Raw genomic sequence first — 25,267 nt, forward strand, 5'->3', positions numbered from 1 at the left:
CGCGTGCCAGGAGGGCAGAGAGAGCCTGCAAAGTGACCACAAAATGGAAAAGTTTCATGGCTCACCTGCCTGGCCTCCTGCTCACCCAGAATTTTCACTGCCAATTCCCATTTCACACTCAGAACAAGACAGCCAAGGTCACGTATGTCACAGTCTGCACCGGCTGTAACAGCTCACGGGTAACATCTGCTGGAGTCTGACAGGAAACCTTCCCTATCCAGCTTCCTGACACCTGAGGACATTAACAGGGACTGCACTGCTCCTTCCACAGCAGCAGCAGGGAGAGGGAGTCAGCGACCACAGCAATGCAGCAGAGCGGGAGAACCTCCTCCCACTTGGTACCTGGGGAGCAGCCTTTGTCATGCCATGAACATGCCAGGAGAGTTCTGGGCTTGCCAGTAACAGCCCCTTCTTTACTGGAGGAAACAAAGTGTGATTTTTTTTCCAGCTTCAGGTCTGAGTACTCTGGAAGAGGAGCTTAAACAACAGCCATGTCATTGCTACACATTGCCCAGCCCAAAGGAACCCTGGAAGATCTCACTGACAAAATAAGAGACACTTCTGTTGGAGTGATCCCACTACTGCCTCTGAGGAATGATTGGCATAAGTGTGATTATATCAATAAAAAATAAAAACATCATAAAAAGTAGTTGGGCAGAGATAAGTTTATTACTAATTATGAGCAGCGTGTCATGCCCTGACTCGTTGTAAAATAAAATATAGTCCATTTTTACTATCTGCTTCCGTGACTTCCAGATAACAGACACATTTACTTCCAAGGTCATATCTCATTTAACATGTCAAGAGTTTCAACCCCATGCAGAGAAAACACCAAAGGCTCCTGTGTCCCACAGAACTGACAGGAGGGTGGCTGTGTTTGAACCTCCTTAATAATGTGGTTTATCAGTAAGTATCAACTGAAGTTCATTATAGAGACAGGGTAAGATCTACATATAGATCTGCAGGATTTATAAAGTCCAAAAATATTTAGGATATTTAGGTTTTTATCCAAGAACAACAGGGGCAAGCACCAGCTGCTCTTCGATAAATGCAAATCAGGTATTGATGTTGGGAATCAGAGTTACCACCAGGGCAGAGATTCACATCAGGGACTTGTGTACCCAACTGCCTTATGCTGACAACTTCAAAATGGTGATTTAACTTTTGTACTGTAGGTGCAGACAAAATACCTACAGAACGTTCCCACCCAAACACAGGGGGAGCTGCCGGCCCTGCCTCTGCCGTGTGATACAACCGATGTGATACAGCCCATGGGATACAACCGATGGGATACAGCTCATGGGATACAGCTGATGGGATACAGTCCATGGGATACAGCTGATGGGATACAGCCAATGGGATACAGCCCATGGGATACAGCCCATGGGATACACAGTCTCTGGAACACAGCGCTGGCAGCCAACACGTTTTCTGGACCCAGAGCCCCCATGACAGCCCCACTTTGGCCATCCAAATTGTTTTACTGCAACAAAGTCAGATCACTCAACTAGGAATGGAAAAGCCTTTTGTATTCTCCCCACATTTTCCAAGCCCCAGCAATTTTCAGCACTTTGAATTTATGTCTGTAAAAAGTTTAATGAACTTTTAAAGGATTCCTGGGAAGGAAGGAGCAGCAGCAGGCATTATTTTAGGGAACTGGTCCTCTTGTACTGCAAGGGTGAACCAAGAAATAAAAAGAAAGGGAGGGGCCCTTGGGCAACTCAGGAAATGGCCCAAGGTACCACAAGACAATGACAATCCTTGCTCCTAATGGAGCGACAGCCATGGGACATTCTACTAGCCAGGAGCTTTGAGAGCCTGGGTTCTGCTGACTGTGAATGAGAATGTGTATAAATAAACAAAGAGCACACTGGCAATGATGTTAAATGATGCTTTGTATAATTATCACTATTCTGTGGTACCATTAACAGACAAAAGCACAGAATCTTAATGACCACATTCTCATGGCCGCCTGCATTTGTTGTCTGACACCACGTGGCCATAAAACCTCCCCATGAAAGCAGCTGCTGATGGCACAAGACCCACAGGCAGACGGCAAGAGTCTGTTTTAGCAACAGACAACCCATTCTGTACACAAAACCAGCAGCATCTTACTGCTGGAACCTCAAGTGAGGCTTTCTTCATTTACCCAACATCCTGACAAGCCCCAGGGTCCTGCCCAGTGTGGGAATTCCCCATCCAGTGAAGACTGGGATGCTCATTGACCGGGATGCTCATAGAGCGGGATGCTCAAGGAACAGGGTGCTTGTGGCACGATCCAGATGGGTCCTGCTGACCAGGGGCTCTCCAATGCCTCTGCCCTTACTTCAACTCTAACAACAAATTCAGTATATAGAGTTCTTGAGATTCATGGGAGTGACTTGAAAGCTTCTCCACTGAGACTGAGAGCTTCAGGCCAAATGTTTGAAGCTTTTTGTGAGAAGCATCAGTGCAGACCACTTCTTGTTAGAAGAGGAGCAGCACCAGACTGAGTCTGTGCTGAAGCACCTTCACAGAACAAGGAACCCTCTTTACATCATTGTAACTCTTAACAAAACCAACACAACGTAAACCTTACACAGCTCCAAGGCACAGAGCCTTGGTATTTTATTTCTCAGCTGTGTACCTACCACTTAACTCTGAAAAATATTACTTATGAAAGATGATTCCTAAAAGCAAAGTTTGGAATTTTATTACGCCTCTGGGCTAGATTGGCTGATCTTTGAAGAAATAGGGCTGTACCTTTTTCATTTGATATCCACAGGACAATATTTTAGCAGTGAGAGAGGTTGGAAGAGATAGATCCATGGGGTTCTTGGCATGTGATGCACGTTTTAGGTAGCAAGGCTGGCACTGCCAAGCTCAAAGGGCACCACACAGCCTTAATAATGTGACACTGGAATTTGATGGATTATCCCTACCAAGGTGGGAAAATACCATAAAAAGGCCATGAAGCAGACGGATCATGTGAAGAACACTCAGAAATGCAGACAAAAAAAAGAGAAAGTAGAGCAAGAAGGAATCTCTGTGACACCACACTCGTTAGCAGTGACACAGAGACATCTTAACCTCAATAATCAAAAGTCCCTTTCCATTTTAGAGAGGGCTCCGATTATAATAAGCATTTCTGCTGTCACTACTGTGTTTTAACTTCACTTTGCTGTGTGAGACACCACAGTTGTCCCTTTCAGAGCTTTATTTACTCCTTATGGGAGGCGGGATGCCCAGGCAGGGACAGCTATGATGGAGCACAGTGTGGAGGAACTGCTGGACACTGACTGAACTGCCACAGGTAACAGCTGTGGATGATGCTGGTGGGGAGGGAGAAGGAACCCTCAGCTGTTCTGAGCCCGTCCTGCTTGCCTGCTGCCAGCCAGCCTGACTTGGTGACCACACTGGCCAACGCTGACAGCAACTGCCTCTGCAACAGGAGCTCCCACAGCCACTTTGGAGCAACGGTGAAGGAGAAGGTGCTGGAGCAAAGGAGTCTTTGGCCAGCCAGAAAACTGGCTGCCAAGAGAGGTTCTTCCCTTCTGCCTTTGGCACGTCCAGCTGTGGCTCCTGACCTGCCTTCCTCCTCTGCCAGACGACCGGTGGCCTTGTCTGCATTTGGAACAGGAAAAGCATTCCCGCAGGCAGTGAGGGGGAAAACCAGTGCAGCAACCAAAACAGCTTGGAATCACTATGTATTGAAAATTAACTTCTATTTGAACTATGATTTAATCCATACTTTTCTTTGGTAAATGTGCCGATAGGTGTTTGTTGCTTGCAGATTGTCACGCTAAGCAAAACATCAAGTCAATTTGTTCTCAAAGAAATTGATTTGAGAGCATTAGATTCATCAACATTCCCCTTCGCCAACAGAAAACAGGGGCTGAGAAATGACCCAATATTCTATCCCAAAACAATTCTTTAGTTTAACTTTTTTAAGCACTTGATTAACTTATTAAAGCAGTGCATGGCTGGTGAGAAGCTGCCCATCCATCACCACCACGTTTCCCATCAAACCATTGCCGAAATGTTCCCAAGCAGGGGCTCTGCAGACAAAGCTGTTTGTCCTGAGCAGACCTGCATCGGCTCCAGCGAGCAGATCCATCAGCCCAAATTGCCTGCAGATTGCAAAAGCTGAACATCCTCCTAAATCACGCCATGCCATGTCCTAGTTGGAGAGCCAGCTCTCACCGGCGCTCCAGATGCCAGGTGATGAGAAGTGCCCATGTGTCACTGCCTCCAGAGCCATTTGCTTTACAGCCTGGCAAGGAAGGCCACTCTGAAATTCAGCTGTTCCCCATCAGCACTGGGAGTGACAGCCTATGGAACAGGCATGGCACAGCATCCCCGCCCTCGGCCCCTGCTGCTGCTCCCACCAGCAGCAGCTCTTTTTCAACAAACACCTGGCAAGTGTATTTTTAAATTGCATCTGTGGTTTGAGAGAGCTGTCTCCTGGGAAGGTCAGGAGAGGCTGGAGAGGCTTCCCTGGGGAATCTGGCCGTTCACTTTGTGCCACATGGCGCATGGCCATTGTCCTGTGCATCACATCCTGCCCCAGGGAGGGGATGGGCAGCCCCCATGGCTGCGGGGGCCTGGCACAGGAACCACCCTCCAGCTGCAAACCGCCCCTTTGGCTGCAGGACCAAGGAGGAGTACCACCGAAACTGCTTTGCTGGGCACTGCTGTCCCCCCTGCCAGACCCCCTTCAGCACCAAACTGCCCTGAGGGTGGTCATGGAGGCAAACCAGCCCTCCACTGCCACACGTTGGAACCGGCGCTGTCAAAGCTTCCATATTTCCCTTATTTTGCTTTTTTAAACAACGGTATTAGAGGTCTTCCTTTTGGCATGAAACAAAGAAATGTGGCTTTCCACTTCCCACTCGTTTTATTCCATGCTGAAAATTTACTGCTGAAAATTCTATTTTTAAATAGAATTTCTTTCCAATGATGTATATTGGCAATCAAATGCAGGCACAGCATGGTTATCTGACAAGTTAAAATTCTACGGTATTTTCTCCTAAATAGTCTCATCTACTGATTACTTAGAAGAGCAAATTCCCTGCAAAGCTGCACCCAGGCACTCGGCTTTTGCTCTGGCTGATAAATGTAAGCAATAAAAATATGTTCCATTCTACAGCAGTGCCTATTAAAATGTAAACACCACTGGAAGATTTTGAGCAGGCTACAGAAATGCTTTATTCAAAAGCAAAAGGCTGTCTGAGGCTGCCAAAACCTGGCATGGCATGCCCATCCATCAGACAGTGTGTTCCACCAGCAGTCAGTGGGAAAGTTCTGCAGGGGTCAGACTGGGAGCACTGGTGCTGAGGCTTTCCCTGCTCAGGCTCCAGAAATCAGAAGTTGCCATGGGAGCAGGACATCAGTTTGATGGGTGCCCCAGTATCCTGTGTTCTGCTGGGCTGAGGGCAGAGCGATGGCATCAGGTGCTTCCCCTCAGTCAGGCTCGAAAGAAGCCCCTACGAGAGCCAGGGGAAGCAAATGTGCCCCATCTTGTGCTGAACTTTCCTACCTCTGAGGTCAGAGGTACATTCAGAGCCTGCATGAAGCAGGATGCTGAGGAATTGAAATTCAAAATATCCCTCATGAATAATTCACTGAATGTGTGCAAGTAAGTTATAGCAACGTAAATATATATATGGCTATAAACAGATACGTATATATGCAAATTAATACAGGAAGGGCTCAAGTTACCCACAAGGAAAAATACCAGTCACCTGAGGAAGGTTGGTTCATATGGCTCAGACACGTCAAACTACAACTAAAGAAACAACCTGAAATTTATCCAACTATGGTGCAAAGTGGTCCTTGTACCTGCACACTTGCGACACTGCAAATCGTCCTCATTAATTTATATTTGCTTTTTTCCCCAACTCAAGTTTTACTCTCCCTAACCCCAACCCCTCACCATGGTCTGACCTGTGCTGATGGCTCTGCTCTGGCACACTGGCTGCAGTCCCCCCTGCCCACATCACCACGAGCCATCAGCTCAGTACCACCCTGTCAATCCACACTTGCCAGTGAAATTACATGAATAACAATTACCATGGCAGGCCAGAAAGTGCATTAAAACCCTGGAATTCTTTTACACCACAGAAGAATATAAACGACAGACATGGGTGCAGGGTCCATCGATCATCCCTTTCTCCCTCACAGCAAGAAAGGTGGGATCACATTAAAAATAGAACAGACACCTGCAAATAGACAGGTATTTATACAGAATATTGTGACAACTGTCATTTTGCATTAGTCAGTGAGATCCCACAGGACTTGGGCAAGTATTAACTGTGCTGTGTTTTGTTTACCGGCAAAATATAATAAAATCCACCCTCCCCAATGGCTTCCTGGTGGGGATTGCTCCTCTCCCTGAAGTCATTCATGAAATAAGGATGTTCCTCCAAAAGCCTAGGTAGAAAACACTTTACCTGGGAATTTTTCTGATTCCTCACTCGGACTTCTCTCTGCTTTTTCAGCATGGTTTGATGGTACCAGACTCAAAAAATGACCAGAAATGACCCCAAGTCAAGGCAGACCCATTGCCTGATGGTTATCTGATTACAGTTCAAATGGTGAGCCCCAAAATGTGAAGATCAGAAAGAAGAAAGGTCTCTGCACTCCCGAGAGCCTGTTTCTTGGACAAGTTCCTCAAAGGTCTCAGGAAGGAAAATCCCAAAATCCAGACCTAGAGGTACTTTTGTTTATTTGCAACAATAAAAACTCCTTGCCCATACAGATGAAGCATTTTAGGATTTAGCTTGTGACCCTGAGCCTCATGCAATGAAAAGAGGACTTCTGTGAAGGTCCTAGGCACTCCTTTTACTTAGTGAAAGACATTTACATCACTAGAAGCAAAACGTATCCTCAATGGCAATGTAGTTCCTGTCCAAAAACACACCATGCCCTACATTTTATCATCAGCACAGTTAATCATTTATACACCCTGCAGAGGCAAGCAGTGCTCACTGAGAAACACCAAGGCCCATTGCATGTCCCAAAGAACACACAGTGAGTACAGGGGAGGCAAACAAAGGCAGAGAAGAAAAGACCTTGAATAAAACCCCCAATGGACAGGGTTGGAGAGAGAAGACATGAGGGACAAGGGGACAGACAGAATCAGAAGGGACAAAAGTAACTACAGAAATGGGGGAAATCAGGACAAAATCACGTCAACAGGGCAAAACTCCAAAAACTTCATGATTAAGAGGAGGGACTCAAAACTTCTGCAGAAAGAGCCAAGGTGCCAACAAAGAAAAGGTGACAGAATTGGGATGGCAGGCAAGGAGAGTGCTGACTGCATCCTTGGTTCAAGGGGAGCTGCTGGAAGGAGAAGGGGGTTATCAGAGCATGGGAAGGCTTTCAGCAACAGCAGCTGGAGGGAACAGGGGAACATCCTAAGTCTTCTGGAAAGAGCCACAAAAACGTTTTAAAACAACTCACACAAGAGAAGAGGCAGGACTGCTCTGATCAGAAATAGATGGTAGAAAGTAATGTGGCACAGTGGAAAGCAGAGAGCTGATCCACCTGTCACATGATACCACCAGAAGCATTTCATAAACACACATTAAAATTCAGGTTCTGTTTCTGAGTGCCTCTCACCAAGGGGACTGGAGAGGGCATGGCCTTGACTCATGTTCTGGCCAGCAGCGAGGTTCCCAGCTGTGCCGACTCAGACACATGCTCCTGACAAAGGCCATCTGCCAGCGGCCTCTGACACCCCAATTTTTCCCCTGTGTTGTCCCCGTGTCCAGGGCATCTGGGCTTGTTTGTACCAACCACACCTCGTGTCAAGGCAGAGCCTGTCACACAACTCTGTCATCTGCACTGGGAATGGCTCAGTGACCTCCTGCTCCGTCAGCAGTCGGGTGGGATGACCCAGCCCCAGTCATCACCTGCCTGGCAGAGAGGGACAGCCTCCCTGTCCTGGACTCTGCAGGGTTTGGAGGAACCTGTCATGGCACTCTCAGCCCAGCCAGCTAGAAGAGATCCAGCTGTGGGCTCCTAGAAGAGAGGGGACAGAGCCAGCGTGGCCACACACCAAAGGTTTGAGTGGTACAAGAGATCAGCCCCTCGGGGCATCACTGCCAAGCATGCAGAAGGCTCTCCCCTTTGCCCATCTTTAAATCATGACTGACATCTTTTTGGAAATAAAGCTGCAACAAGAAGCGATGACTGAATTCAGGTATCAGTAGGTGGAATTTTCTGACGTGTGCTGCACAGGCCAGATGATCCCTTGAGCTGTTCCTCTTGACCCTGCAATCTGTATTTTAATTAATGTGCCCTCCTGGCTACAGGATATCAAGGAATGTTACAGCTAACGATCTTGTGCTTGGGGGTTTCCCTCCTAGCGTGGACTTCCAACAACCATCACACATTTTTCTTTGATTTTGAAAATCTAACGTTAAAATCATGACCTATCCCCAATTCACTTCAGATTTTGTTTGTTTAATCAAGAGTTGGGCAATTTCAAAGGTGTTTTTACAATTCAAATAATGTGTGGTTGCATGCTGAGCTGATCCTTTGATATCTGAACAGTCCTCCAATGTCAACCTCATGGTTTTAATCTTCCTGGTATTGAAGGCAATCTAGTCCATCTTACAGATGTTTCTGATTAAATGAGCCTTTTTCTCTCCCCAGTTTTCACACAAATATATAAAATATTTAGAAATGTGACATAATGAACTTTATGTTCTTCTGCTTAGGGCAACATCTGCTTGGTGACACAGATGGCTGATATTTTTTAGTCATTAAAGAAAAAGAAACTAAACTTAAAATTCTTTAAAACTAATTATTTTATTCAATACTCTGTTGGGGTTTTCCTCTAACAGCAGTCACTGCACAGCTCTCATAGGTTACACATAAGAAGAGTTATTTTTGTGGATAAAAGACAACAACAAGTCAATAATTTTTGGCAGACAGTCTTCACTGTTCTGCTAGCACAAGCGCATCCAACTGCTGATGTGCCTTAATGTTTCCCTGATATTGTTTTCTGCTAGAAAATGGAAGATCTAATCTACGCTGAAGGTCAATCCCCACCAAAGGCTGCAATCAGTGACAGCCTCCATAAACTCATTGAAATTTGTAATATTGTGCAACATCCTCTCCCCTGTCACAGCAGCAGCTCCAGCGATGTGTCCTCTGCCCAGGACGCTGCAGAGCTGAAGTACCACCACTTCTGCACTGCTGCTTGTGCATGAGGAATAACTGATCCACGGATCAAACTGGAGCACATGGAAGCTGCTGGCGCAGGCAGTGTAACCCTACATGCACTTCATGAAGTCATTATGACTTCATAAAGTCCTGCCCATGTTCCCCAGCAGCCTCCACCTCTGGTAGGGACGTGCACCTGCTCCATCACAGCTGCAGAGGGCTCTCCACAGAGGGCTCTCCACAGAGGGCTCTCCACAGAGGGCTCTCCACAGAGCCTCAGCTGCGGCGCATGTTGGAGCGTGTTTAACACCGGCGTGTATAAAGTATGTTGGGTAATTGCTGCTGGAATTCAACATGTGCTGTATCTCATCTAGAAGATGCAATTTACTGGCTCTATTCCAGTAAAATAACTTTATGACTTTCTGTCATGATAAATAACGGTTTATAGCATAATGGAATTAATATTTACTTTGGAGCTATGTGGACTATTCAAATATAGTTGCTATATATAGAATCATCTCCACACTGCTGGGCTTCTAAAAGCTGTGAATTGACAAGACAACAGGCAAATATTAAATTCCAGTGCCCTCCAGCCATTAATAAACCTTCAGACTTTGGGTTTGCCATTGAAACCCTTCTATGTATTTTATACAGCTACAGTAGTTCAAGAAGTGTTAATTCAGAAGCAGGACAGATTGGGCAGGAAGGGCCTTTAGGGTCTGGGAGCTCCTTCTACCTGCTCTAAGAATGGAGACAGGGCAGGACCATGGGTCTGGACCACCAGGCTTGGAGCTGGGGGCAGAAACCTCAGCAAGTGTTCCCAGGAAAGATCATGACTTAACACACAAAAATTGATTATGCTTTTGTCATTATAAATGTACTGTTCATTATTCCAAGGAGAGATTAAAGAGACACTGAAGTCTAACCATGTCTCTTCTTCAAAGGAGGCAGGAAAGGAGATGGTAATCTTTTTAAGCTCAAAACCAGCTTCCTTTTAGTAGGAAACCACTCAAATAAGCTGTCCTGGCTGCACCAGGTAGGACATTACACAAGGAACGCAAACTTGCCCCCAAGGACAACAGTGAGTCTGACTGACAGAACGACATGGAAGGGTCAAGCTGTTGCTCCCATCATGCACACTCAGGAGGAAGCACAGCAGGAGGATTAGGTGGTGCAGCAGAGTCACAGGCACTGCACATCTCACTTGCAGTGCTCTGGCATTCCCGAATCGCCTCATCCTGCTTTTATTCAAAATTCCTTCATGGCAACAAGCACACAAAAACTGCAGGCAAAGTGCAACCATCAACAGAAATGCCCACGCAGTATCACAGAGTGGTTGGGGTCAGAGAGAAGGCAGAATCTTCACAAACATATTTATAGTGCTCTAAGACACTGCAGTCCTCTGGAGTACAGGGCCTTTTAATGGAAAAACACCATGTATTTGTTGTGGTAAATGACAAGGAGCTGCACCAGCAGTACAGGAGCTGTCCAGAGTGGCATGGAGTGGGAATGCCATGGTGGGGGCTGCACCAGGTCAGTGCCAGCTGGAGCATGGCAAGGGTTAGAATTATGGTTAGTGCTCCCCAGCACAGCCCTGCCACCAACACACGTCACCCCAAAGAGGCACCAGGACATGCCCCACCAACTCTCAGGCTTTGCACTGGGAGATCCGAATCCTGATTAATTTGGATACCTGAACCTGTAACTTCATGAACTCATTACCTTAGAAGAGTTCAGAGCTACTGTACCTTCCTTTGAGAACTCACCCAAACATTAAACCAAGTGCAGCTCTGCCAAGCGCTGCAGTTCCAGAGGGACATCAAGCCCTCCCTGACGCAAGGAGCAGAGTCCAGCAAGGAGCAGAGGAGCAGCAGAGGGTTGGGGGGTCAGGGGAGCAGCAGAGGGTTGGGGGGTCAGGGACTGGGGTCTGGCTGCGGCTGTGCCACCAGCAGCCCCCCGGGACGGCAGTGAGGTCTCTCCTACACGGAGTGTGCTGCTAATCCCCGGCAGCCACGCGATGGCAGCAGAAATATGGGAACACCGGAGTAGACGAATGCATTATCCCACTGCTACAAGGAAAAGGTATTCTGCAAACACAAGGCAACTGCTACGTGTAACCCAATGTCCGCGATGGTTTTAAAACAAGCAGAGAGTAGAAAAGCTGGTTTTGCCCCTGAAATACAATAATTCACACTTTCTGCATTCCTGATATTGCCTATAGGGTCACCTGTGCTTCCCTGCTGTAGCACAGACACAGCACAGCCCTTTCCCCTGGCGACTTTAATCTGACCTACAGCAGACACAGCAAGATTCAGAGCACAGCTCCTGCTTCACACTAATTCCTGGAGGTCAGACATCAGCCAAGGATTGGGAGAACCCCTCGCTGCTGGCACTGCTGAGTTCCTTCCCTGCTTCCCTCCATCACTTCTCCCTTTCGCTTCACACAGGGTATTAGTGGGCAATTAAATGCTTTATATGTCCAAAGAGTATGCAAACACCAGCTAATTAATTCTCATCTCTTGCCTATAAAAAGAGGGAGCAAATAACATCCTACAAAGGGGTGGCCATTCGAATGTGCCAGACAGGGCCATACTCTGAAATCCCCTTTTGCAAGGTTCTGTGTCTGTGCTGCTTATTGGGGACAACACCACACTGTGTTCAGGAATTCCAGTGCCTTCAACCCTGACAAGACTCTGCTCTCCCTGCTCCCCACTCCCCACGCACACCTTGACGAGCAGTATCTCGCTTTCCAACAGGAACTCAGGAAATTAAAATGTTTAATGCACCCCTGATGCATACAGAATTAGCAGCAATACAGAAAACAATGTTTGCTTTCCTGCCCAAGACCCAGTGAAATAGATAACTAAACAGGAGCTCACTAAAAGCCAGGTAGGGAAGGCAGAGCCACCGAGACTCCTCGCTTCCCGTGGAAGCCCTTATCTCCGTCACAGCCCACAATGCAATTACAAGATTACAAGGCACATGCTGCTCCAGCATCTGGATCCTCTGTGCAATCACAGGGATCCCTACAGAACCAGGAAACCTCTTAATCTTGCAAGGAACAGCATGGATTCTCCTCGTCGTGTGGCTCCCACTGACCCTGCTCCAGGAGCCACCTCCAGGGACAGACGTTGCCTTTCAAGTTCATTTTTCTCCACACAGGCACAGAAAGGAACTGTGTGGTCAAAAAGGTAAATGGTGACCACCAACTCTGGTCCAAAGTATTGATGCTTATTTTGTTTTGCTAAATTGCCTCATCTACATTGCAAACCCTGGGATAAAGTTTGGACCAGTACCCCTCCACTCCCATCCCAGTCCCCAGCACATTAAACCCAGCCCACAGAGCTAGCAATCCAATCTCCATATATTTTATTCTCAATATATTTCATTTCTGGCCACTGATCTTTAGATCTCTTATTGGATTTTGTTTTCGTAAATGGATTTTCCCACAGAGTTGGCAGAAAATAGATTTAATTTCAAATTTCTCTAAACTGAAATATTCAATATAAATGTCAATGTGTGTTTGTGCCATACAGTCCATGTGGTGAGACAAGCCTCATGTTTCAGAGGGGTGCAGGGGGCCCTCCCAGCTTATTCTTTGTCTGCCTACTTGTTCTAATTTTTTTTTCATAAGGATGACTGAACAATAGAAAAGTATATATATATATATATATATATATATATATAATATATATATATATATATATACTATATATACACATATATATATATATATATATATATATATATATATACACATATATATATATGAAACTTTTTTGCTTGCTTTGTTTTGTTTGGGGGGTGCAAAAATCAGTATGATGTGTAGCCAAGATTCTCCCTCAGCAGAGGATTCTGCAAACTGACATCTCCCCAGACTCATCACAGAACAGTCTGGGTTGGAAGGGACCTCAGGGACTTGGGCAGGGACACCTCCACTAGTGCAGGTCACCAGCACGGGGTGAGAGCAGCACCAATCACTCAACAATTTCAGTCCAGCCCAGTGCTAATGTCATTAGTTCACAGAGATCCTTTTGGAATCATTTACATCAAAACTGCCTTTACATGCTAAATGAAAAATGCTCAGACTTCAGTGAATGGCATTTGAATTACAACCCTACCACATGTGGCTCAGCTTTATTCACGCTATTTATTAAACAGGGGAAGAAACAGTGATGCAGCCAATTACAGAGCAATTACCTGAGAAGTGCTGCAAACCTGTTGCCTTGCACTGCAGGGACAGTGGTTGCCCTTGACTTGGGCAGAACTTGCCTATGGGCCACCTGCCTGGCAGAGCATCCCCCAATGTCACACACAGGCCATGATCTCAGCTGAACCTTCATTCTGAGACACCCAGATATTAGGAAAACTTTTATTGCTGAAGTTAAATAAGCCATGACAATTAAAGGATTAGGAAGGTTATGGGTCTACTGAAGAATAAAATCTCCTGGGCATGTACAGGGCATTAGGAAAAGACGCCCAAACTCATGAGCATTTGCTGTGACTTTATGTAACTGGAGAATAAATCAGGACCCTGATACAGGAAAGGATTATTGATATGTATGTTCCCTTCCAAAGAGACTCCCAGGAGACCCATTCCAGATTTAATAATAAACCATACTCTCCCTTTCAGAAACAGCAAAACAATGCTCCCCATTTCCTAGGACTGCCACCAGCACAGGAATTGTTAAGATGTCATCACAACCCTGCATTCCAGGTGCCATAAACGCTACCTGGAACAGGTAACAGAATAAAACCCAACCCCAGCTCATGAACAGTCAACACCTCCACACTTCTGCACCAGCATCTGCCCCTGATGCCCGTTGTGGGGACGTGTGTGTGCCACAGCAATGGTGGGGAGATGTTGTTGGGCTCTGGTCTCCAATGAGCTACAGGAGGTTAAGGTTGGTTAGAAGGGGCATCAGTCAGATCTCAGGAGAGGTGTCAGGACAATGCCGTTTGCAGCAATGATGAACAGGTCTGGGTAAAACTGCCCCTCCTCACAAGCAAGTTTCTCCCTTGTTTGTGTTAATGTATGCACATGTGTGTCACAAGCCTCTCACATTAAACTCATTTCTCCTCCAGAGCCATTCCACAGTATTTCTCTGGAATGCATTAGACAGACCGATTGAACAATGCAATCCTAATTAGTTTGCAAACTACACAGCTCACCTCTGAGGGCAAGCAAAGCCCATGTAAATTAAAGTGAGTTGGCTCAGGCTGTCCTAGGAATCTCTCCCCGATTAGTGCTGCTCGTGTCACCTCCGAGGCTGCTCCCACCCTCTGGTGACAACGGACGAGCAGATTCACCCACGACAGCAGGGAATGGTGACGTGTAAAACCATTTTGCAGGTCAATATTCCATGGTGAGTTATTTTACACGACACAGAAGAGCCCATTTGGTCATTTACCAAAATGAAAGGTCTGGTCCTGGGCAGACGCCCCAGCCCCAGGCTGCAGGAGCCACAGACACTGTGCCCACCCCGGTCACTCAGCACTGGGCACAGAGACGCTGCTGAGACCCAGACCCTACAGAAACCACCCTACAGAAACCTGGGCCAAGTTCTGACAGTGATGTCCCAGGGTTTATGCAGTAATTGAATAATCTAAAATTTTCATTCCTGTCCTCATGGACTAATCTGCAATAGTGTTAAGGGACTGTTATGATATTAATTAAATACAAGTCCTGCATACAAAATTGATACTCTGCATCTCCATCTCCACAAGGGAGTTTCTCACTTAATAAGACTGAAATAAAGTTTTGATTTTTTTGTGTTGTTGTGGTTTTTTTTTAAGGAATTCATAAACGTTATCATATTATACTGAGATAACATACACCCTCCTACAAGAGAACAAGATATTTCAAATACAGGAGCTGTGGTGCTTGGAGCAGGACCTGCGGGCACAGCTCTGCCCCAGGCTCAGGACAGCCCTTCTCCATAACCACTCCTCAGGCACTGGGGTTTGGAGAGACCAAAATATACTCAACACAGGATAAAGAGCAGCAGGATCAGCATTGACCTTCCAAAACGCAGAGGATGAGAGGGAAATTCACTATAAAAACATGACCTCATTTTAATTTTAGCAGCAGTTTACTATGAATTCACGGGAAGGTGCAGTTACAGGTGCCTGGAAAAGTTCATGCACAAGGAAAGGCAAACGTGAGCCAGCCGACTGTGATCAGAGCAGCACGGATGGAAGGATGGCAGAGCTCTTCCCACACTCTCCTTACTATTATTTATTAGTTAAAATTTTTAATTATGTGAATTGATTAGGAACACATCGCCAGGGATCCTAATTAATTAGAATTTTTAAAAGGATCACAGACCAGAGATTCCACAAAGAATTGCACAAAGAGGTGTATTAAGGGAAAGGCCAAATTAACTTCTTTCTGGTTTATCCAGTGCTTTCTAATAAGACTGTGATCAGATTAACCAAGTATTGCCCAGACCTCTCCTGCACAGTGATGCTAACCAAGCCAACAGCTTGAGGATTTCAGGCCATTCTTATTTGTTATCCACTTCGTTAAATAGTTTATTCCTTCCAATCCTTATTTATTTAAACGAGTGTTTTCCTACTTAAATTAGTTTATTCCTTATTTATGTCCTAAATTTGCTTTAGCTGCCTTGTCCATGCTCACCAAATCCTTCTATATGGTTCTGACAGACGGCAACATCCCCAAGGATCTGGTGTAGACTTTTAGTTTCAAAATGCATTTTTCTCTTTACTCAAAACTTGGAAAGACACAGGAGCCATCACATTGATGACACTCAGGAAGGAGTTAATTATTAAATCTTCTAATACAAATCCCTGTTCAGAACTGGCTGGTCAGTAGTTTCACAGGCCAGCATGTTCCTCCAAGCTGCCGTTTCCAGAGCAATGTTTGGATGCTATTGATGCTCTTGGCTGTCAGCTCTGCAAGTACTTTTCCATCAGTGCAACGATGATCCCTATTTATCTTCTGGCTGCAAGAGTCGCTGAGATGATCTGGCAGTGCCACAAGGCAGACAGTTATTTCATGCCCTGTTAAACCTGAATGCGGCTAACTACGGTATCATTCCAACTTTGAGAAAAGCCTTTTTTTTGTTATTTTAAATCTGCTGCCTACATGCCCAAGTTGAGAACATCACTTCCTTTTAGGACGATATCAGAAACCTAAACCCAGAATGCTGCCTGTGAAGTACCACGGTGTACTGATCGAGTAATCAACTAACATGGTTAAAACTACATCATTCTGCCCAAGCAACACCTGGAGGTCAAGAAAATGAACATTTTCTGCATTGTTCAGAACAGAGACTGGCAGTGACCTCCCAGGTGCTGCCTGGGGATGAGAGGGCACAAGTACCTCCTTGGAAATAAAATATGAGGTACTAAAGTGCTCTTCAGCTGGAGAAGGATGCATGACTGAATGGTCAAACCCTGGTACGTCCAAATCGCAACGCAAGTATTTAACACTTATTTTCCTAAGTGGTGAATGTGATCAGCCATGGGGAGAAACCCTGAAAGCTGCACATCCTCCAGCTCCTGCGATGGCCCCATCTGGATTTGTTACTTTCCAGAAGACACACTTCAGTAAAACAGAAATCACTGGGTTCAGTGCCGGCCTATTTGAGCTAAACATGATCACCACCACATACACGCAGCTGGATCCTCCAAGGCTTGATGCCTCCATCTTTGGAAAAACCTGCCTGAAAGTCATAGTTATTTCCTCCACGTGTTTGTGTGGCAGCCAAGGGTCATCACCAACCCCTTGCTACAGGTAAGGGGGTGCTACAGGGTCTGGTGTTCTGCATCGTGAACGTTCACACAAGTTAATTAAATCACACTCTGCAAACTCGAAACAAAAACAAGGCACCATTTCTCTGATACTGACTTTTTTTTTTTTGTGCTTGTCATAATAAAACATTGTTATTGGATGTAAAAATTATGGAACAAAGTTATGCCTCTCTGGTGTAATATAATGCAATCCATTTAACACTATTTTAAACCCCAAAACCTCATTAGAGCAGACAGAATGTAAGAATGACAAATAGCCCAGGAGGAAGCCGGAGCACGAGATGAATTCTGGGCACTCGTCCCCTTCACATTGCTGGCACTGACTCAGGGGATGCCCAGGGGGTGTCAACACCAGCCCCGTGCAGGGAGCGCAGGGTGCCCGTCACCCCAACAGGAGGGAGTCAGTGCCATCCAAAACACCTGCCAAGGTGGGCCTGAGGGTGAGGCTGGAAAGCTCTGCTTAGTCCTAAGTCCAGCCTGGAAGCTGCCAGACAGGCCTGGAGACACAGACGAAGCTCTGCCTGTGGTGGACACCCTGATCACACTGCTGCAAAATCAAATACACAACCACACTCCCGGCAGCCTCGCGCTTCTTGGCTAAAATGACACAGCTAAACGCTACAATTACACCTTTTAACACTCTTTGACCACTTTGGCCCTTTCCCCATGCAGCTGGAGTTTAAGAAAGAAAAGTGGTTTTATACAATGACATATTTTAGAATAAACACGCTTATTCCAGAAACACTGTCTCAGGTGAAATCACCTGTCTGAATGTCTCAGAGTGGCTGAATACTATCATCAGAGCAATGGTTCCTTAAACACATGCACAGATTCTGGGCTGAATTCAAACAGAAACGTGCTCCTACCTCCACTCCTTGCACCTTCAGTTTCATGTGATCCTCCCTGGTGGTTTTCCCGTCTTTCCTTTTTTTCCAGCAATATCCATCTTTCCTGTATTTCACTTTCTTCCTGTTGTACAGGATCATAGAACCATTCTGTGGTCTGAAAGCAAGAAACAGGTTTGGATTACACAAAGCAACAAAACCAGCCTGAGAGTGTCTATGAAGCAACATCCCGCACACCAGTGAAAGGCTCCACAGAACAGAAACAGCCAGGATTTGACATCAAATAAATGTTCTCCTTTTGTTGCCGTTACCTGGTTGAACTGATATTTGCAATCTGCAAACTTTTATGTGAGGATCCTATACCTAATGCAGGAAGTGCAGGTTAAAGAAAAAAAAAAAAGGGAAATCTTATAAAATAGCCAACATTTTCACAGGATGTATTTTGACTGCTACATGCTGAAAATTAGAAAAAAAAAGAAAATTTAGGGGAAAAAAGGATTGCTGTTATTTAATTATAGACAATCTCTCTCTCTTGCTAACACATCAGCATGGTGAGATTCCAATCACCTTTAATGCTGCATCAGGACATGGATGTTTGTTTAAAAAGAGAAAAGGATAAAAGCATGAGCTTATACATGGGTTTTGCTGTTCTGCTTAGATCAGTGCTAGACAGGGAGTAACCTCCTCCCTTCTGAGCACCTCCTAGACTTCAAAGACACAGGAAACTGTTTTCCACTTAGAAACCACACTGTCCCTAAAAGTATGGTGACACCCAGCAGACAGGAGCCAGAGTGGTTTGGGTGTATAACAACATCCACAGAGGTTTTGCTGTCTGCTAAGAAGAATCACAACTGGGGTATGTCTGCTGCAACATTGAGAAATAAAAAATACTCCCCCCTGCTGGGAGGCAGCGAGCAGCCCATGCCAGAGGCAGGGGCAGTGAGCATTTTTTCCACATACACACAAATATTTATTGCCTGTGAGCAGAAACCCGAGTTCCATCCGCCCAAAATGCACGTCCTCCTGCCCCCTGGGTCCCAGCAGCCTGGACCAAGGCTCGGGGCCTTGGGGGTTTGGGAAGGCTGCTCCTCCTCTCTACTCCTACGTGTCACCCTGAAAATAAACACCTGGGTGTCAGCACAGCCACGGCGTCTGTCTGACAGCACCACAGATAGTACGGGATTAATTCAGTGCAGATATTACATATCTCATTTCAGTGTTTATTCTATAAACCCCCAGTCGGTGCACATGTCAGCTCAAACCCTTCTCCCATCATCATACATCACAGAGGCACTGCTGGGACGTGTCATGTGCCTGATGGCGAGTCACCCTCGTGGGATGAAACGACAGCGTGCACTGATCTCCTGCTTGGTGCCTCCCCACACACACAGCGCTTCACAAAACACACGCTCCAAGGCCCTCAAGGTTTCTGACGTCAGGGAAATCCTGCTTCCCTCGCCTTCGGCCCCACGCAAGCACAGGGAGCACAGAGCAGAGCTCTGCAGCCTCGCTGCTGCTCGGCAGGGCTGGAACTGGGTTTGTTGGTTTATTCCTGTGATGAATAAGGAGCACAGTGAGAGGGCACAGGCAAAGCAGTTAACGAGATTTATATAAAATAGAGCCCAATGAAACAAAATCTCTTAAGGATCTCTGGAGCAGTTGTCGATTTTGATAAGAGTGTATTGAGCTGCTTTAAGGCTCGCAGAAAGAGGCTGGGTTTTAAAGATAAATTCATGAGATGAGATGCAATTTTAACCTGATCTACACTGCTGCTGCATTTCACCCACTATAAGGAAGAATGGAGAGGGAAGCTCTGCGCTGCTCATTCCTCAACATTCAGACAGCCCAGAGTAGCCAACTGATGAACAGTTGTGAACAGGAACCAGACACAGTGAGGAAGTAAACAGAAAACAAGTTAAGATCAGGATATTTTGGATATTTGCTTTGTATCTGCCTCTCCATTGTTCTCATAAATTTAGGTCCATCTGGACCAAGATTTCCCCCTAATCACATTACTGCAATATTAATAACACTGTTCAGTGCAACCAGTTCCCTCTAAATTGTCACATCAAGATATGGTAAATGTCAGACATATCAGTTAATGAATACATTTTACTGCCTTGGGAGCTGGGGGTGCCAAAAGGGAATTGCAAATATTGTAAATCCAAAAACTTCTCTTTTTCAGGATAACAGAGTAAGATCATCTAGAACCATTCCTTGAGGTCCATGGCTCCAAAAATTATTCTTTATTTTATCATCTTGCATTTATTCCAATTCCAAGCCAAGGAGGATATTTAATGCAGCAATACAGATGTTTAATGCAGCTGCCATGAAGCAGAGATACCACAGACCAGACCCTTCCTGTACTGCACTGGTGCACAAGCCACCTCCATCCCTGCCACCCACTGCACTGAGAAACAGCTCCTGCAAACAGCCTGGATGATGCTATTTTTCACCTGCATGATATTTTCTCTGGCTATGAAGTTATCATGGAGCCAAGGGACAACAGCAAGGGACTCTCTTCCATCTTCTGCATCTATGCATGATAATAATGAGAAATTAACTTCTGCTCTCCCAAAGGAGCAACCTCCTGGTGCAGAAACTGGCTGGGAAAACCTGGAGTTCTGGAAGAAGGCTGGAAAGTAACAGAGCCTTGCAAGAAAATATGAACACAAAGAGGACCAAGTCCTCAAATCAGTCTTCATCCAGGTCAATTTGGGAATGGGGAGAAGCGTCAAGAGCAAGTGGGGGCAGGTGCCTCCCACTCAGTCAGTGCTCTCCCATAAAGCAGCCCAGGGCAGGCAGAGCTCTGGGGACCAAACACTTCACATGATGAACTCCAAGTAACCACCTACTCCTTTCTCCTTTTTGTCTGCACTGTGTGCAGCTGTATGGCCTCACACTGCAGCAGTGATGGATGAGGACTGTGGGTCAGGAATGCTCCTGACTGACATCATGCTCTCAGAAATACCTCATCTCTTATTTCTTGTTTCTGCCCAAGAAAAAAAATCTGATGACAGAAGTTATTTCTCCCCTCAGAAATGCTGCTCTCCAAGTCTTCATTTACTCTGACATTTCTCCTCACTGTACCTGGGGCTTATCAGAAGATTAAAGCCCAAATGGAAAACAGAAAGAGGAATCTTGAGCAGTTGCAGCCCGGGATGTCACACCCGCCCTTGGCCAAGCTGACACCCAGACACTAACTGTTGATTTAGGGAGTCACCCAAACTCATTAAGGACGGGGTCACCCATTGCTGAGGCAGAACTGCAGTCCCTGTGTCGAGGGCATCACTCCATCAGCCCAGGGGTGCACCTGGAGGATGCTGTACCTGTAGCTCTCTTCCGTACCAACATTTACATGGGCAAATGTTTTCCAGACTGTGGGGACTCCATCCATCACAGCTTTAACACTGGCAGATCACACATGAATTGTTCTTACAAACCCTTTTTTTCCCTCCCAAATAAACACTTGACTTTGACCCTCAGGCATTGACTCACACTTGCCCTAGAAGAAAAGAAACCCCAGCCCAGCCTGTATCAGTGGGACCAGAAACCAAAGAAAAGCCCCTTAATAACCTAATGGAGATGTTCAGACTTCCCAATAACTGCTGGGAACCAAGCAGTGTGTCACCTCACAGGGACAGGCTGCTGCCATTACAGTCTCCACTCTCTCCACTGAAAGCTGGGATTACTGGCATGGTAACCAAAGGAATCACAGATTTTGTGTTTGAAATTTGCCCTATCTTTGAACTCTGCAGGGATGAAATAAACTTCAGAAAAAGTCTTTTTATCTACGTAAGAAGAGGTATAAATCAGAAGAAAATGTAAATACCCTGCAAGTTTTTTGTATCTAGAATTAAATGTCATTTGCATTTAAGATGCAAGTGAACTTACTTTGTATCTACAATATTTAAGAAGTTAAAGTCTGAAGTCACAGACTTAGCAATTTTATCCAGAGTTGCGGTTAACACAATGGCTAATCCCATCAAGGGAGCATTAATTGGTGCCTAGATGCTCCTTCTCATAGCAGCAGTAGGCCATAAAACTTAATCCTTACCTCCTCTTTCCAGCATGTAGCCTCCGTGTTCATCAATAAAAGTAATGTGATTCATTAAGTATGGGAGTAATTACCTGCAGCTCCAACAAACAGGACTGAACAAGCCCGTGCCAGTGCCAAGTTGGCTCTTGTGCCATTGCACAGGACTGCCAGGGGCTGCCAAGGAAAGCCTTTCTGCACAATTGGGATAAATGCTGATGGCTGCAACACAAATTGCAGAACACTACACAACTGCTGGGCATCTCTTTGCGTGGGCTGGGACACCTGGGGACAAGTCTTACCCCAAAAGCAACTTCTTGGGGCTACGTAAGGAGTGATCAGGATGCCGGTGCCACAAATATTCATCCTGCAGATATTCTGTTTGCACAATGCATGGGTACAGCAGTCAATCCCAGGAACATCTGGGGCTCTGCTGACTGAGGCAGGACCAGATCGTCCTCCCAGCAGCGATGACTGCAACACAACGCAGGCAGGTGCCAAAAGCAGCGGCTTCACTGTGGGCAACGGGGCAGCAGAGCCTTGCCTGTGCCCCCGTGGATGTCCCCAGCAGGCTGAGGAAAACAAGAGCATCAGGGCAGCTATGGGCACCTCTTGTAACAACAACTCCAACCAGCACCACTTCTCCTGTGCTAAGACCTCTATTCATGAATGCTTCAGGAAAGAACATCTTTGCTCTGCGTACTTGCTCTGGACACAACTAGAAAACAGGGAACAGTGCTAGCAGCACTAGTAACAGCAATACAACTAATAACAGGATCTGCCTTCTCAGTAAACATTTACTCTGCTGCCATTTATACTTAATGGTATTGCAGCTGTTGCCAAAGAATGAATTCCACGAAAGACTCACCCAGCATCTCTGCCTATCATGGTTACTCAGCCTGATGAATTCCATCATTAACAATTTTCTTCTTAGAGCCAATCAAAAAAAAACAAAAAACCAAACCAAAAACCAGATTAAAACCAAAGAAGAGATATTTCATTCCAGCACAACCAGGAGGGCGAGCTCTCTCTCCCACTGACACAGTGAGTCAGAACTCAGTTCAGCACCTTGTCCAGAGCTCACTAGGCAGGAAGATCCTTTGGAAACAGAGCTGTCCCAAAGCTGCATATTTAGTTCAAGCAGGTAACAACAGTTTTCCCCACATCATTTTACTGAGTAACATGATAATTCATGTGTTGATGGCTCTGAACCCTGTAACAGACTTGAAAGAGAAATTAGAAATAGTCTTTATGAACTCCTCAGAACACCAAGCAATTGAAGCATCCTCCTAACGATGTAGGACCAAAGCCGGAATATTAAAATTGTCATTAAGTGGAATGCACATGAAATGCTAGAAAGTCTTTTGGCAAATTATTTCTTGATATAATGACATGCTATAGAACTAAATCTTAGTACAAGGTATGAAAAAAGACAGTTAAATCAACTTTGTTCATTTAAATATAATTTTAAAGGAACTGGCGTTCATCTCTTTATTGCTCAAGGATTTTTATCAATTTCTTTAGCCCTCATTTATTTCTCTTCCCTACTCCCATGGGGATGCCATTTGATTTATTGGGAATTAATTCTTACAACTCATGAATGCTTTAAACTATTCTCAGATTAATCACCACAATCTCTGTTGGCACACTGAGGAGAGCCCTGTTTCCTCTCTGTGCTCACACACACCAAAGGGCTCCAGGCCCCAGGTCCCAGCAGCCTTTCTGCCTTCCCAGCACAGCAGTGACGCAGATGTGTGCAAATGCTGCCACGTTCTTATGAGAGAGGAAGAAAAGGGAAGAAAAATTCTATTTATTTAGTTAACTTACTTCCAGCTCAACTTCCTCACTCATTACAACCTCCAGCTCAAGGCTAACAAGGTTTTCCCAACTGCACTAAAGTGAGGCCGTACCTTGCTTTTGTCCAAAACACCACATACCAGAGGAATTTGCCAGGACATCCTCAATGTCCACAGCCTTGGGCTCTGGCAGGTGTCACCTCCCCAGCACAGCAGATGGTGGGAACTGTGCAGGCTTTGCAGGGGATTGGGAAAATCTCACTGGGGACAGGAGGAGAGTAGAGCTCTGAGGAAGGAAAAGGGTTTCCTGGCTCTTCCTCTGCTAGCAGTGTGGAGCTTGGTTCATGACTTGAGACACTACAAAAATCCATAAATATTTGAAAATTGAATAATAACTCATTAATTATAAATTTTAATTGAGAACCGCTTCAAGTCATAAATGCAGTTTGACAGTCAATAAACTTCCAACACTGCAAGGCACCAAAGCAGAGAAGGCTAGAGGAACAGACAACGCTGGTAGGGGAGGGATCAACTCCCCAGATGTGCTCCAGTATCCCATCTGCCCCCCATCAGCAAAGCCAGGCCTCGTGGAAGATGAGCAGAGCACTCCAGGAAGGGCTGGAGAGGAGACAGGGTGCTGCTCGACAGGCACCACCAGCTTGCTCTGTCCAGGTAAAAGCATCATATGTAATATTGCAATTGAATTAAAAAAGGTTGATTTTCCTTGGACTCTGTTGATTGCTGATTAATAGTAACTATCTACATAAATCTGGATTAACCTGGACACCAGAAATGGAACTGCCCCGGAAGCTGGGCTGACAGGGCTGGCTGCCCTCGGCCCTCAGACAGGACCACTGGCTCTTTGCAGGGCTGAAGCTTAGGACTGAGCCGACTGCTGAGGTTAGTTTTAACATGGGAAAACACAAGTGACCACACTCCTGTCTGGGCAAAGCTCACTGCTCCAAACAGGTTCACAAGAGGTGGCACTGAGCAGCCTGAGCTCTCGTCAACAGTCACCTGCTCTGCCTGAGGCAGGTGCCAAACGCCCCACAGCAGCCTGTTCTCAGCCCTTCCTCTCTTTCAAATGAACCTCACAAATATAATCTGTTTATTTATATCAATTTAGTCCCATCAATTAATGATGACAAGGCAATTAACTAGAATGCCAGACAGTAAAAAATAACCACATAATGCCTTCTTTAGAGGAAATCTATTATGTGATTCCAATCGGTCCTCATTAACACAAAGTATTCCAGTAAAAGGTAGTAATCTAGTTATGGTCTGTGAAATATGAAGATCCACAAAGTCATTTTTCAGAATTAAGGGTAAAGTATTTTTAGCCAACGATAGGGAAACCTTTCTGCATTTTTCCTGAAAACCTTTGCAAAAAACTAAAGAACTCCATAACGTAAGGTACTGGTACCAAGCAGGCTGTGCATTATCACTAAAGAGGCACTAAATTCCCATCATCGCCACCCTTCCACACAGTGTTTGGGTTCTGGATCAAGCCAAGAGCATGGTAGCATCAATTTTCTCCATCCCTCATCCAACACTTGCAGCACAGATGCTGGCACCAGCGAAATGAGTCTCAGACCACCAACTATAGTGGCCTACAAACACCCTAACAAGCAGGTTTTGGGCTGAAAGTGTTCAAATCAGTT

General features: G+C 45.7%; 1 protein-coding gene across 1 annotated transcript in view; it reads right to left on the reverse strand.

The window, feature by feature from the left end:
- CAMTA1 (calmodulin binding transcription activator 1) overlaps positions 1-25,267 on the reverse strand; it is a 224,162-nt gene that overhangs the window by 131,171 nt on the left and 67,724 nt on the right. The window contains exon 5 of the mRNA XM_029962359.1: positions 17,796-17,931. Coding sequence (XP_029818219.1) covers positions 17,796-17,931 — 136 coding nt within the window. The remainder of the gene's footprint in view (positions 1-17,795; positions 17,932-25,267) is intronic.

Source organism: Manacus vitellinus, unplaced genomic scaffold (genome assembly GCF_001715985.3).
Source record: "Manacus vitellinus isolate BGI_N305 unplaced genomic scaffold, ASM171598v3 scaffold_46_pilon, whole genome shotgun sequence".
NCBI lineage: Eukaryota > Metazoa > Chordata > Aves > Passeriformes > Pipridae > Manacus > Manacus vitellinus.